This window comes from Chroicocephalus ridibundus, chromosome 5, assembly GCF_963924245.1.
Source record: "Chroicocephalus ridibundus chromosome 5, bChrRid1.1, whole genome shotgun sequence".
Taxonomy (NCBI): Eukaryota; Metazoa; Chordata; class Aves; order Charadriiformes; family Laridae; genus Chroicocephalus; species Chroicocephalus ridibundus.
In genome coordinates, this window is record NC_086288.1 from 19,920,892 (window position 1) to 19,935,174 (window position 14,283).

Below are 14,283 nucleotides of genomic sequence, written 5' to 3' on the forward strand. Positions count from 1 at the left end.
CACGGTACAGTCCCTCCTCACTGTACACATGCTCCCCAGCTTCGCTACCTTGGTATTGCTTCAGAGAGGACCACTTTACAGAGCACAGCAGCATCCCCTGACCTGATCCGGAGCCCTCTCTCTCCAAAAATGCATCCTATCCTTCCCACTCCCCCCACAATTAAAGCCCTTCCATTATGACCACAGCTGAAAAAAATTGCTTCACCCAACTAAATGTTAGCCCCAACATCTCAGTGCTTTTAGAGTACGACAGTGTTTTCTCTGCAGAAAAGCAGTTTGCTCATATTGTCAGAACACAAACCTCAATGCTACATACCAATCCAAGTCAATACCTCAAATTCAAGCCACAGTGAAGCGGGAAATGAATGCAGCAGCCCATGACTGATGCACAAGCCTCCCCTCTCAGGAACACTGCCCATTTGAAGCCATGCTCTTGGAAGTCTTTGCTCTAGCAAAGACCTAGCCAAAACACTGGCAGTAGGCTGGTATACAAATTATGGGTTAAGTTTCAGCAGATCTACCAGAAGCGCTGCAAATGCTATGCTGGAATAAATGAGAAATTCCTGGCCATAAAGGTCACCTGAAATTCCAGACAGAGTCATGATTCAAAAGGCACGCTGGTTGTGTGTCTGACAGGTCACATACAAAAAAAGACAAAGACAACAGGATGATTTTAGTGGAAAAGGGAAGTGTTCCCTACCCACCTATACATACAGATCTGTTTTCTGGGCTGGGCTTTGCATGTTTCACCCCTATACAAATTTGGGCCAGTCACAGCAAAAAGCCTACTGGCACTGCGGCATCTTGGTTTGGTTAGAGAAAGGGAGAGGTGCATATACATGTGCTTCCGGAGCATCTAAGTTTAGCAGCCTCGCACGGCAGCAAGGTGACAAAAGAGAGCTCTGCAATATCTATCACGTTCACCTCTGTTCTCAGCTGGGAGAAGACAGGTCCCACCTGCACAGACACCATGTGCACCAGCAGCCAGCAAGTGCTATTCAGAGCCTGTAAGCAGTGACAGCAAAAGCAGCTGAGGGAGCAGACAGTATCAGCATTAACACCTGACTTTTTTCTTTCATCAGGACCTGTCCAATTAAGAAAACAGCCATGATCGCCAAGTCAAAATTTAGGGACATTCAGTTACACTTAGTACAATACCCTTTCCCAAGAGGCTGCCGGAACTCTCTCTGCTGTGGACATGATTGCTCAGTCATGGGAAGGAGAGTCACAACTTCCAGGCCTCGCTTTCAGTTATTTTACCTATTTGCAGTGGGAGTCTGAGCAGCAACTCAATTTGTCTGCACCTCAGTTTCTGCACGTGCAAAATGTGTTCACATCATCTTCTCACCTCACAAAGACTAAGAGCTTTAAACGCACGCATAGTATTGTGAATCTGATAAAAAGCTTTCTGCCGCTTCCCATGCAGTGAGAGCACAAACTTCCCAAAGTAAGTATGCAACAGAACCCAGAATGAGCAAGACATGGGCAAAGAAGAAGTTCATAGAATCATGGAATGGTTTGGGTTGGAGGGGACTTTTAAAGATCATCTAGTCCAACTCCCTTTAAAAAAGAATTTAAGGCTAGTTCCATTTCTAAGGAAAGCAGAAGTAATTGATACTTGAACTCTCAAGTCTTGCTCGCCTAGAATCATAGAATAGTTTGGGTTTAAAGGGACCTTTAAAGGTCATCTAGTTCACACACACCCCCCCCGCAATGAGCAGGGACATCTTCAACTAGATGGCAAGTTCTCTTGCCATCCCCTAAGACTCCTGTTCATGCAGAGCAAGCATACGTTACTCCCCACAGAACAACTGCCACCTCCCAGAACATTTAGGGCAATCATCTACTGACAGATTACCACCACTGAAGTTTGGAGAAGGGGATGCGACTCCTGCATCCCACAGGCAGGCAAGTCTACCACACTGTTTGCAACTCAAGTAATGTAAGATATTTTTTTTGCACAAATTTGTTTCCTGCATCTGGTCTGAAAGAAACAGACTTTTTTGAGCTACATGTAATATATGGATCAGAGCATGCAGCAACACAAGCTGCAGGATGGACAAGTTTGTGTTTAAAAAGGTGAAGTTTTCATTCCCATCTCAATTGTTAGAAATCATGACAAACGCCACAACATTCAACACTTTTGCAGCAGTGTAAACCAAGTATGGGAGGATGACCAGCCCCTGAAACATCAGGTTATGCTTGAATGATTAGAACCATAATCCTCAGCATTAAGAAGGGAGAGGAAGATAGGCGACTCCCAAGTTTCACTTCACATCTGCAACAAATAAAAAGGTGAATAAATTACATTCCCATAGCCACAGGGCTGGTTCCAGGAAGTCGAGACAAATCTGCACCAGATCAATTTTCAGAAAGCACATTATGTTACAAGCAAACTCATAAGGACAGGCAATACAGTTCTTCACCTTAACCTTTTTAAGAAAGACTCAGGTTTATGTATCTTTCTGCCATCCCACCACTGTATACTCACTTCAATTTATTGGAGTCTTTGTTAGCTGAAGACTGCAATGATTTTGTTTCTTTTTCTGATTTCATTTTCTTCCTATCAATCTCCTTCTCCACTTCCCTCTAACAGGAAGAAAGGAAAAAAAAAAAAAAGGAAAAAAAAGTCATTCAGACACTCAGGTTTTGAAAGTTCATGTAAAGTGCAGACCAACACACCTAAGTTTGATTGATTCCAGTTAAAAAGAGAACAGAGAAGATACTGGAACCAACAAAGTGGAAACCCAAAGCCGAGTGGATATAGATTTCAGGCTCACTGACAAATATCCTAAAATGACATTTTATCTACTTGTGCTTGAATAGATTAATTATTTTGTAATGGCAGGGATGGAGCTGCTAAAACTCTTGTCACCAATAGTAATCAAAATTAAGGCACGCCCATTGCTAAAAATTAGCATTTCCTCTGTTCTGGGTGGGGTTTTTTTCTCCTACTCAGTATGAATTGTACGTAAATGTATTCAAATTCCTCCTGGCAAAGTCACGAACTGCAAGCAACTGTGTTTTGTGGTACGCCTTTTGAAAGGGAAGGAAAAAACTGCATTCACAGGAGAGTTAGATCACTCAGATTCCCCAGATGTGCAGGGATTTTGGGTTTTGTTAACAAGAATCTGATATAGGTAAAATTTTAAGCAGTCAGTTAAAATTGCTGCCATTGTCTTCCAGAAGAACAGGAACCAGTAAGGCAGAGAGGTAATAAATAATACCTTCTAATTGCACTCCATAGGTCTTAACACTACAAAGCGTGCAAACCATCAGCCCGCCTGAATAAAAAGCTTCAGAATAATTTGCGACAAGCCAAGAAAATGTAAAAAAACCTACACTTATCAGCCAGCGTTACCCATAGTGTGCCCGGTGGCAGCCAAAAGCATCCCAGGACTTTCTCTCTCCCAAGAGTACGTCCAGGTTTATGTCACTGTGATGGAGTCAGTAGGTTGCGCTCGGCACAGAGTCTACCTCTGGCAGTGTGCTCAGGGCAAGGCTCCAGTGCCTAGATCACGTCCTTAAACTGTTTCTCAGGTTGAGCTCCACACTGCCACAAAAGATGTCTGACAGCTGTACCTGACCTAACTGGTCACAATGAAGCCTGAGCCTCCAAGGACACTGATGCATGCTGACATAATACAGATGTCGAGGCTCTGAGGTGGGTTTTCCTGCAATCAGACACTCAGACAGCAAGGGAAGACGCGTCTAACATCAAATAGCTCCTCTCTCAGCTCTTTGAGACAACAGGAGAAGTGACAGATTTACTGCCTGTTTACCCTTCTCCCGCTGCTCTGCAAGAGGGGGACTGCTGGGCTCTCTCAAGTTTCTTCACCATTTCCCTGCTCTTCTCAATTCTCCCCCACAACTATGGGAAGCTCAGAAAACGACAAGACTAAAAGAAACCCATGTGGGAACCAAGGTTATTCACCTACACATGTTAAGCCACCTGCTCCATGAGGAGGACCAAAAAAGGTATGCTGTCATTGAAATATCCACAGTGAATACCCATTCACCATGAGGCCTGCAGCCAACTCTCTGTGCAGCTGAACCAGTTGGCTGGAAGTATATTCACAGTCCCCTTCGGGAGTTAGCTTCCAAAAACCACTTGTGAGCTACTACCATCTCAGTTAAAGAAAGGTCTGTCTTGCAATTCAAGGAAAAGCAACTATTATAGCTGAAGCTGGACAAATGCATCTTTTAAGTGTTAGCATCACTGCTAGCACCACAGGAACTCCAGGGAAAATTGAGGAAGTTTCTATGTATTTACCCAAGCACTGAGATCCGAAGCGGGGTTTAGTGATGGTTGTTACTATCAGTGTGAGAGCCTGGTTCAGTCAAAAGTCTGCATTTATGGAAAAGCAAAAGGCATGGGGCTGCTGCCATCACCCCTAGTAATAACAGGTCACACCTGCAGAATTCATTCCTCCTTGCAGAAGCAAGCGTTCACAACCATTTCATGGAAATAAATAAGTCCACACAAGAAAAGACTACACTACTCAGGCTGAGGTTGCATGATTAAAGGCAGCAGGAGGTGCATACGTGGCCAAAACTGAAAGCCACAGATTGGGGTGGCCCGGGTTGGTTCTCCCTCTGGGCATCCCCACAAACTGCAGGCAAGGTGCTCACCCACAACAGTCATTAAATGGATCACACAGATGAATGCACAGTCTGGGAGGTGCTTGAGATACCATGCTGCTTTTAAAGGGGTTGCAGGGGCAGGGGGCACCGCATCCCTACAAAGCTCTGCTGGGGTTGAAAGCCAGAGAAACCCGCAGATGCTACCAGAGGGCTGGCCAGCCACAAGCTGACACAGCCCGCTGCCAAAAGCTCCTCTGGCATAGGAGGGCTGGGGTTTTGTTGTCTGAGAAAACTAGTATTTCAAGAAAACACAGCAAAATATGTTTTAAAACACCAATGCATCTGTTAGACAGCTTACAAGGCTTACAGCAGGGGATTTGTGACCAACAAACATCTGTGGACAGTTATGATACACATTCCCTTTATAAGTTGGATAACACCTTTACAGGAGGAGCGTAATGGGTCGACTCCCAAACTATGAAACAGAAGTGAACTCTCCACACGGGTTTTTCAAACACCACCTTGGTCCTTGTACAAGCCCACATCCACCTCTACCTCTCACCTTCCTCTTTTGAAGGGACTTGTCGGGAGTATCTGTGGTTTTCCTCTCCAAGTCCTTTTTCCTTTCACCAGGGAGTTCTTTGGCCTCTGCTCTCTTCTGGTGACTGCCTTTTCCAGGGGGCTGGGGGACTCTTGACAAGAGAGGAAGGTCTATTTTCACCATGAGGGACTGGGGGGTGGGGAAGTCTGTCACTGGTGAGAGCAACTTCTTCTCCCTGATAGGCAAGGGAAGTTTCTCCTTGTGAAAATCCTCTCTGCCCATGGCAGCAGGTCTGTGGCCACTAGTCCTGGTGGGGGTTGTGCCCTGGCCTTGAGGAAGGGGACTGAGAGCGAGATGCTCCTGGGCACTGCCAAGCAAAATGTCTCTCATGAGCTTGGGGTCCAACAAGGGTTTGGCATTGGCCTGTTGGGAGCTCTTGTGCTTTCTGTTCTCAGGGGGCTCTTGCAGTGCCGGCTTCAGGTCTTTTCTGTCACTGGATTTTGGCTTCCCTTTCGTTTTGACTTTTGGCTTGTCTCTGGAAGCCTGGTCTCTGACCTCAAAAGGACCAGTGTCACTCTCCACCTTCAGGCCTCCCTTGGGCCCCTCATGCACCAGGGCCTTGCTGGGCTTTTTGATACCCACAGTCTGCCTGGGCAAGTGCTCCTCGGCGTGCACAGGAGACTTCTGGCAAGTGTGTTTCGTCGAAAGATGAGTGTCCTGAGGAGCCCTGGCCACTCGTCCAGAGCTCTTGTGATGAGGCTCCCTCGGCTCAGCATGCTGGTGGGAGGAATTGCTGCTGATGCCCTGCCCCTGCTCCTTGCCCTCCTCGCATCCATCCCCATGAGTGATTTCGCTGAGGCTTTCTGTTGGCACTGCTGGTGGGTTCACCTTGGTCAGCCAATTGTCGAGCTGCCACTTATTAGAAGTTGGTGGGTCAGGCTGCAGATAAAAAGAGAAAGAAAGGATGCAAGACTGATGCCTTTATGGGCTATTTCCACCCTAGCACAGGTTACCAGAACCCAGTAGAATTTCCTCTTAAAGAGCCTGAAAGAGCACGAGACAGTGGGGTTGCTCTAGTGTGTGCACATCGACACCTACTTCAGAAACATAGACCTTGTTTTTGCACAGGATCAGTCAAACGTGTTGCACAGCACTCCTTGGATCTCTGCTAGCCCTACCTGTCACTCAGTAAAAGACCAGTCTACATGAAAGCTTCACCTTAGTTTGCCACTAATCAACACTGTTGCACAATCAGACAACATATAAAAAAAGGCGCATCTGTAAAAATGGATTAGGTGCTGTCCTCACAATGCTTTTGGAAATTTATTTGCACACAGCACTGCTTTCAAAATGGACCAGGAGCTTTGCTGGCTATCACATCTCATTGAAGTCCGACAGGCAGGCTGCCAGGCTCCTGCGGTTTAACCAAATGAAAACCATTTACCAAAAGGAATTGTATGGCTAGCACATCAAGTCCAGCCTTTTTCGAGTCCTCTGCCTATACAACCCAATGCTCGCTCTCCTCGAGGTCAAGCAAGGTCCAAAGGCCTCTGGAGTCACAGTGTCATGGGTTAGGCTGGGCTGGCTACTAAATGAACAACAGACGTTTTCTATTAACCCCTCCCTAGAAGAAGAAGGGAGAGAGAATATGGGTTGAAAAAACCCGAAAACAGCATTAATGAAATACTAACAAGAAAATATAATAATATTAATAAGAAAATAATGAAATATATACTAATATATACAAAACCAATATTGAACTCCCAGGATGACAATCATGACACCAGCCAGCACTGGGGAAATCCCAGGCTACGCTCAGCAGCACACAGAAACCGGATTCAGGAACACACGGATTGGGATCAAAGGCCAGAGTCCTCCTCGGATGCCAGCCATCGAAGAAAAGTAAAACTTGACCCCTTGGTCCCTCAGCTTTTATACCGAGCGTGGGGCAGATGGGATGTAATATCCTGTTGGTCAGTTTTGGGTCACATGCCCTGACGCTCCTCCCTGCAGGTGCAACACCTCTATGCTCTTCCGCTTCCAACCCTCCAACTTAGAACATAACAAAGTTATTTTACCTTGGTTGTCACAGGAATAGTTATAAGCAAGAGCCTCTCTGCATACCATTCTTTAGTATTAACTACAAACATCAAACTTTATCACTGCCAGAAGCAGACACTGTTCGAAGAATGTACCATTAATTTCAGAGAGTGCATTCAGCTAGAAGAGACTAAATTGAAAAGAAAAGTTTCTGAAAAAGAAAATTGGTTTTGTTTTATCTCAAACCAGGACACACAGTCAGATAACATAATGTGGTTGCTACAAGCTCTGCCTAATCTAACAGTAGTCTGACAAATTACGAGAAGAGCACACCCAACTAACCCTAAAAAAGACAACAGAAGCTGCAAGTCAGAGGCATGATTCTCTGGGGCCCATTCTGAAAAGACCACATATGTCTCAGCGTCACTCAAAGGCATAGCTCATTATTTGGGCACCATCAGAGCACAGTTACACTCCCTCCCTCACCTATTCTCCCCAGTCACAACTTCCAAGAAGAGCCACAACTCTTTCACAAAAAGAGAAAGCCTAGTACATGAAAGGTTTTCCAAGACTAATAAATCCCTTCTGCTGTGATTTTCTTCTCTATCCAGACTCAACTCACTGTTGAAGATGCGGATAAACAAGACAAGTCTTCAACTGTATTCGAGCGAGTCAATCCAGAAATCTGGTTTAAAAAACAGTTTGGTTTTACCATGGGTCTGTAAGTAAAATTAAAACACAAAATCCATCATACTTTTCAGATAACACAAATCTGGGCTTTTTTTATTAGAATTTTAACTTATCAGCCACTGAAGAGCATTTTCTTTAAATACACTAAAAACCACGGCCAAAAGACCTAGTAAATTGAGTTTATAATGTAGGTAGCTGTCAGACAGCAGCATACTCTGATTCTTCTCTAGCACCTTCTACCATTGGTTATATTGTTTCTGACCTACACAATCATATGGGTTTTCATTAAGTTTTCCAAACACAAAGGATAGTAAGAGACTTTTTTGGGGGAGAAAAAAAAAAAAAAAAAGAGGAACTATTGCCTCGAGGTCTTAAAGTCTGTGCTTTTGCGTATGAAGAATTGACTGGAAACAAATGGGCCATGTGCACTAACTTGCTCTTTGAGCACCATAAATAAACAGTTTGCTGAATAAAAAAGGATAAAACGGGTCAATGGCAAATAGCTAGGACTTCTCTAGAGCAAGAAGGATCTTACAATCCAGTATTTTCAGAACAAAGCAGGCAGGATTTGGTAAAAGAGAAGTATAACATCTGTTTCCTTTCAAAGACACCCACACAGAGGGCAAAGTGTATTAGGTGTGAGATGAAAAGATATGCCTTCTCAAAGCTAGCTTTCTGCACAGAAAATTCTACCTGTTCATGTGCTTCTGAGGTAAAAGAAAGGAAAGCTAGGGCTGGGGAATACAGGGAGAACTAAATTACAAGGTTTCTGGGCTTTGTGAGAGCACCTCAAAATTGTCAGCACGTTGGTTTACATCAGCTGTGGTCCACAGGATATAACCATGCACTTCCACTGGCCTGAGAATGTTTTGCAAGCTGGAGGAACTGTTTGAAACCACGGGACATGAGCACTTCTGCAGCAGATTTTTAAAAAATGTATGGTCTCAATTATGAAACTTTAAGGCACCAAGTTCTGTTTGTCTGCTTTTCCCAATAAAAGCCTCAGAAATGCCAGTGCAGCACTATCTGAGCCAAATTCAACAGAAGCGAGTCTAAGCACATTCCAGCCCTTCCTGCAGGTCTGATCACTTCAGCTGCAATCGGGGAGGAGCTGAATCTGTCACTAACACAGAGGAGCTGCAGGGAGGCAGCGGCTCCTCTTAACTTATCAGGAAACTGGTCTCACCCTGAAGCAGCCCATAGCCTCTGCACCCACAAGCTGCACGGGCAGAGGTGGGCCCCAAACACCCCAGACGAGCCATGCTTCTCACCTGGACCTTGCTTGTGCCTCCCCAGTGAAGGCACTAATTCCTCCAGGACTGCTAGACAATGATGCCAAAGGAGAAGGGGGAACACTTCAGGGTCAGGCATGTAAAAGTCTAATGATGCTGTCACTAAGGGTTATTTAACTGACAAACTCTAGAAGGGAAAAAAAGGGCAGGAAAAGTCTGATGATGCAGCAAAGATGTCAAGGGGACACCTGAATGATGACGGTATTTCAGGTCTCCTGTCCTGATTGCACCCAGACAGCAGAGAGTCTGAGGCAGGAGACTGTAGTAAGCAGCCTCTACATTTTATTTTATTATTCACCTCAGGCGCTGATGCTCTCGGAGGCTCGTTTGCTTCACTGTCACTCGAGTTGCTCTCCGTCTCCGAGTCCGAAGAACTGTCTGAGTCACTGGTGCTCCCTGACTCTGGGCTGCTGGAATGTGCTGATGCCACACTCTTGGGCTGGGACTGGAGGGCACTGCAAGGCCACCATGAGATAAAATTAGAAAGCAGCATGGGTGAGGGTTACTTATTCTATTGACATGTCACAATTCAAAAATAAAACCGGAACCCCATGTTTTGGCACTGAGAGGAGAGGGGAGAAGGCCAAAGGAATACACTGCCATACTCAAAAGACAAAGCACAAGAATAAAAAACCTCTGGAAATAATAAAACCTTCAACTCCAACCCCGTCAGGTAAATACATAAACAAGACCTCACTGCTACAAGACAGAAACATACATTCCAGGATGGTTTCTCTTTTTTGTATTCTTCCCCTTAAGTTTTCACTTCATCTGTGTTACTTGGTCAAGGTGCTGTAACTGTTTCCTTAACAGCCATGTCAAGCAGCAGCTTTTTTTGCAGCACCCTCCCCTATTCAAAAGTCTCTTCCTCCAGCACTGACAACAGGAGTGGATAGAACAGAGGGAGAGCCATGACTTTTACGCACAGCTTCTTTTTGTTTTGAAATGGGCTTATGAAATGAAAATGTTGATTTTTTTTTACTTTGAAAACTGTTTTCCACATAAAGGATCAACACATTTGTATGATATGAAAGCAAGCTTCTTGCTCTTCCAGACTGATAACGTGAGAACACTCTATTTCAAGAGCTTGCAGAGCCACAGATCATGCCAAGAACTGGCACGCCCTTCTGCAAGCCTGACTTTGTAGACCATTACCCTGTGCTTGAAGAATATAGGTATCAAGCCAAAAATGTATGTCAGTGCTTTCCTCTAGGAAAAGTTCCGGGCTTCTCCACTTTTCTTCCTCTAATGCTGGCACATGGTTGTTTAGTCTACCTTGGATGTTGCTTCTGACTAACAATACACGGCAGGAACTGCTTACAACCACCTGCCTTATCAGGAAGAGCTGAAATAGCCTCAATGACTCTACCTAACCCTTTTCTGTTCTTCACCTGCTTGGCTGTTTTGGGCTTCCTTTCAAACCAAAACTGGACTTACACCTCGCCCATCACTACTACTACCATTGAAAATCCGACTAGCTCCAGTGTGATTGATTGACATATACACCAGTGGAGCGGAAGAGAAGAAAAGCTGGGGAAATAAAATTATGGTTCACAGGCAAAATCCAGCAGGACTGGATTATTTATTTCTAATTGGAGCTTTCTGTAAAACCTCACACAAGCCAATTCTCAACAGCGGCTTCAGGTTGCTAGAAACCAAAGCCTGTATCTACATGAGAAAACAGGATTACCCATCTACCCCACATATAAAAGTAGGTTGGTTCTTCCTCCTTATTTGGTCTAGCTAGTAGTTTGGGAACAAACCTGTACCTTGGAGGTGCAAGTGAAGGAGGTGGCTTTTCAACAACCTGTTTTGTTCACAAAAACAAAGAGGAGAGGGGGAAGAAAGGTTAGCTTAAGGAACTCAGAACAACGCAACAAGTTGTGGTGATTTAAAGGGATGTCTGTGTGCCTAGTGCATAAAACATCTAAAACTGACTTGGTCGTCACCACTCTCTTCACTATCACTGAGCTGCAGGTCGTCCTGGAGCATTCTGAAAGACAACCAGAAGATAAACATCAGCCAAGGCAGACACATGTTCAAGCAGCAGACACTGAAAAAGACACGGTTGGTTTGCACTTGCCAAACCAAACCAACCTCCCACATCCTATTTTGAACATCCCGCATGCTCAGTCTGCTAAACCCTATCATTACCTGAATGGATGATAAAATGATAATATACTACCTAAGCATTTTACTCTGCTTTCCAACGATCTCAGGGCACTTTGTAATGGAGGTCAGCATTACTGGCTACCATCTGCAGACAACAGAAACTAAGTTCTGTGAGGGAAGGTCTCCTCAACAAATGTTAACTAGGACACTAACACAACAAGGTGGGTGGACGAAGTCTGATTCTTGTACAGCACACTATTAGCCTGCTCCCCAAGGGGGAGAAAGCAGCACCTCTGCACCAGGAGCTGTGCGTGTTTACACTATTCTTGGGGCCTACAAATATTTCTTCTGTCACAGGGGTTCTCCTTTTGCTTATGTAGTTCCTTATCACACATACATAAGTAAATGCCAAGATCAAGCTTATCTTCTACTTCTCTGCACAATGAACTTCATGCTCCTGCACATCTCAGTGGTACCCGTAACATCGAGCTGAAGCTGGCCACAGTCTCGCAACAAAAAACAATCCCACAAATCAGAAGTGACAAATCTGCTCTTTCCATGGAGCAGGACAGCAGGAAGAAACCCCAAAGGTCTCCTTTGTCTAATAGTGCAGAGCCAAGCCCTCCCGCACAGGTGACGCCTCCTGCGAAGGTCCCCAAAGGCACTGAGCACCTCTCTCTGATGCAGAAGAGGCTCTCGGTGCCACAAGGCTCTGTCTGATTACACTCGTGAAGACCTACATGCTTTCTTTGCTCAGACATTTTGATTTTGCCATTCCTCTGTGACTATCCTCATCTCCCAGCCTCCACTGCCGCATTCCTTCACGCGCTTTCTCAGTGGAAGTCCCCTCTTGCGTCTTTTAGAGTAAACACCAAAGGGAAGTGCTATGAGACGCCACCATGGAAAACGAGGCCCCTGAGTTTCCCTACAGAAGGCAAATGGCACGCAGTCTGCAGCCATCCTGCACGCACCAACTTCGCCTGTGGGCTAGACCTGGAGCTCACTGCCAGTCCGCTGAGACATAAAGAGGAAAAAAGAAGAATAGCAACAATACAGCCACTCTCCACACTTTTGGGCAGTTTGGCCAAATGTCTACTGGCATCTCAATAAATTCTTTTTTTTTTTTTTTATCCCATTAGAGGAGGTAATCCTTCAAAGGTGATAATGAACAAACTTCCAGGGATGCTAAAAAGTTCTGAAAGTGTTTTCATTTTTTTGTTTTGTTTTGCTTTAAGAATTGTGGACTGCAGATGCATTTCCTTTAGAGGGAAGAGAATAATGCAATGAAACACTACCTAGATCTTCTTTTAAATCTGATTTTATTGTTTGTAATAAAAAGGACTGCCTTTTTCACCTGAGCTGCTGGTAAATAAAAATGAATCGGCATAAATGAGCACTGCAAGTACTTAAGTTCAATTTAGGATCAAGGAAGGAGGAACACTAAAACTTTAAATGACTCATACTTCTGCAAGGAGATACAAAGCCAGTTTCCCCAAAACAAGGTTTCAACAAATTGTTAAATAGCCTGGTTCAAGAGAATAAATCTGCTTTAATAATTTTAATGCTTTCATTAGATCAGAAGTTAACAGATGCCAAGTTTTCATTTGCAGGACCTGTTCATTTGCAGCTTATATACACACCACCAATCTCCCTGCAAAGATATTTTAAAAGAGCTCTTTCAGCGAGAAGCAGCACCAAAATTAATATCACTTGCCAAACAACCCCACCAAAAGCACAGGCTGGTCCCTCTCTGCCAGCTGGGTTAGAGATGCATCACCAAGAATGAGCTTGGCATCTTCCCTTTTAAAAGAATGGCTACTTCCATTCCAACGCTGCCAGGTGCTAACTTCAGGGCTGTACTCAAGAAGGAAAGTCATCTGGGAAACTCCTGCATGGTCTGTAAAGCTGGATGCTTCATTTGGGCACACAGATGCACTGGAATTTCAACTTCTAATTAACAAGCGCAAACGATGTTTGTTTTCAGCCAGCTACACTTTGTAACGCGAGCTACTCTAGGAAGCTGAATTTTCAATCAGTCACGTGTGCTTTGAACAGCAAAGAAAACAAGATCTGCGGTGCAAATCAAAACAAAGCCAAACCAAAACGGACATGTGAGGAAGTCCTTGGGCAAATTTCGCTTGACTCCATTTTGGATGTAAACCTAAGACACCCTGTTCCTCCTGCTTCAGCTGCCTTTGTTGATTGAGGGTACGCATGTCCCTGGTAGATGAGCACTGGCTCTTGAAGTGCCCAGAAGGACACCAAGCAGAGAGGGGATGTTGGCTAACCACAGAGCTACGTAGCACACCAAATCTACAATTCTGGACCTTTGGGCTAAGAAAGGAGTATTTCCAGACTCTTGCCTACAGTAAATGTCTCTTCTGTCTCTGCCACCTGGAAAACTGGCTAAAGTGCTAGGGGAATTTTGACAAGCAGTTGAGAAGAGTTGAAATAAAGATGATGATTGTAGGGTAGCTGAGGAGGAAGGCAGAGCCCGGACCAGTTGAAACTAGCATTTTTAATAGTGCAATGAAAATTTCCAGAAGTCATTCAGGAGGAGAAAGCTGGGGTGGAAGAAGGAAGAACAACAAAAGAATGGATTAAGGGAGTAGCTGACTGCTCAGCAGGACACTATCCCACACTCCCAGCCAGGGAGGCCTCCTCTGCATGGTGCTGGAACAGTATGAAAAGGGTTGTTTTACAGATCTTACAGAGCTCGAGTGCAAAATTCTACAATCTCAACCAAAATGGTGAGACACTCTTCCTCTTAATTGTGACTATGCCAGTTTGTTTTGTTGTTTTTTTTTCCTTTAACTAAGCTTTGTAGTCTGTAGTTTGCAGCCTACCATGGAACACGAGTAGTCGTGGAGTAACATGAGACCTTTACATACCACATGAACTGATAAGCATTTAATGGTTCAGCAATTGCCTTGCACACCTTAGCCTTCCAGACATGGAAAGATTTCTCTTTGTCCCTCAGGGCTACCAGTGCTGCCATCTGGCCAGGTTAACCCTGAAAGACTA

General features: G+C 44.7%; 1 protein-coding gene across 3 annotated transcripts in view; it reads right to left on the minus strand.

The window, feature by feature from the left end:
• The window catches only part of AFF1 (ALF transcription elongation factor 1), a 118,032-nt gene that overhangs the window by 17,338 nt on the left and 86,411 nt on the right, over positions 1-14,283 (minus strand). For 2 of the 3 annotated variants that reach the window (XM_063336063.1, XM_063336061.1), the window contains 5 exons: positions 11,086-11,140; positions 10,917-10,954; positions 9,446-9,602; positions 5,147-6,064; positions 2,492-2,589 (listed from right to left, as the gene is read on the minus strand). In XM_063336063.1, coding sequence (XP_063192133.1) covers positions 2,492-2,589; positions 5,147-6,064; positions 9,446-9,602; positions 10,917-10,954; positions 11,086-11,140 — 1,266 coding nt within the window. The remainder of the gene's footprint in view (positions 1-2,491; positions 2,590-5,146; positions 6,065-9,445; positions 9,603-10,916; positions 10,955-11,085; positions 11,141-14,283) is intronic. The other variant, XM_063336062.1, reaches the window with a different exon arrangement.